General features: G+C 50.3%; 1 protein-coding gene across 1 annotated transcript in view; it reads right to left on the reverse strand.

Annotated features, from left to right (window-relative positions):
• PSMD4 (proteasome 26S subunit, non-ATPase 4) overlaps window positions 1–1,252 on the reverse strand; it is a 7,061-nt gene that overhangs the window by 2,193 nt on the left and 3,616 nt on the right. Inside the window, exons 4-6 of the mRNA XM_018566393.1 lie at window positions 1,115–1,201; window positions 548–616; window positions 246–461 (exon numbers count right to left, since the gene is read on the reverse strand). Of these exons, the coding sequence (XP_018421895.1) occupies window positions 246–461; window positions 548–616; window positions 1,115–1,201 (372 nt within the window). The remainder of the gene's footprint in view (window positions 1–245; window positions 462–547; window positions 617–1,114; window positions 1,202–1,252) is intronic.

Here is a 1,252-nt window from a genome sequence, read left to right on the forward strand (position 1 = left end):
TATAAAGTGGGGTCGAGACGGAGAGGGCGAGAAGGGGAGAGAGTAAGAAAAGAGAGCGGGTAATGATCAGAGAGTGAACACTACTCCTACAATATCATCTTCTCCCTGACAGTAGCAGTGTCCCTGTAGTTGTGTCAGTGATGCGTCAGGTATTCGGTATATAAAACAGGTAGAGTAGACAGGAGGATAACATATAATGGAAAGAGAAGGCGGCACACAGGAGAACAGACGGAGCGATTACTCACCAGAGCCAGCTCCGGGTCAGCGCTGGGATCCACCCCAAACTCAAAGTCACTGGCCCCCAATCCCAGCATGGCACCTCCTTCTCCTGCCAGAATGGGGGAGCTGATCAGGGCATCGGCCAGGCTGGGCCCCGGTGGCACAGTGACGAGGTGTGAGCCTGTCCCATCCTTTCCGTTCAATGTATTGATAAACGCCGTCAGCTTCTCTGTATTCAACTCCTGAACGGAGAAATAGAATAGATGTTCAGATCTGGTGACCCTCGTCCCTGTGCCAACTACATCAGAGGGGTGCACTGTCCACTTACCTCCTCCCCGAAGTTGATGATATCTACGCTGACCTTCTCTTTCTTTAGCCGTTTTGCCATTTTTACCAACTGCAAGAAAAAGAGAGAAAAAAAATAAATATGTAAGGGGTGTGGCCAGCTAGTCCTCACCAACCAATGCCAGCTACTGCCACCTGGCCAATCAGAAGAGCCAGACCAAATATTCCAGAACAACATCATGTGACATCTCTGAGCCTACACTTTCCCAACCATGGCAGACCTGGATTTTAACCAGCACATTAGATACCTAATGACCCTGGTCAGGCATACCGCATCAAAAGCAATAAAATACTTCAACTGGGGGCCAGACACAGGAGGCGGCCAGAGGCTGCACACGCGGTACAGGAGGCGGCCAGAGGCTGCACACGCGGTACAGGAATACAATGACAGAGGCCTATGACCAATGTATGTCTTCCACCATGAGGTATATAAAGAATGAGCGGTGGTGGAGTCGGAGGACCCTCACATATAATAAGATGGAGTCCAGAGATGTGCGATTGGGGTGAAGTGCAGACAGAAGATCTCACAAATCGTCACACACAGACTTACGTCTTTCTCGTTATCCTCCACTGGGCTCCCCACGAAGGCGATGATCCTCATCTTGTGATTCTTTCCCTGGCGATGTTTCAGTGACAGCTGATGAGAAAGAACAGTCACAGATCAGACACAGGTTGTATACCCCCCCCC

Source organism: Nanorana parkeri, unplaced genomic scaffold (genome assembly GCF_000935625.1).
Source record: "Nanorana parkeri isolate BGI_ZX_2015 unplaced genomic scaffold, ASM93562v1 scaffold947, whole genome shotgun sequence".
Classification (NCBI taxonomy): Eukaryota; Metazoa; Chordata; class Amphibia; order Anura; family Dicroglossidae; genus Nanorana; species Nanorana parkeri.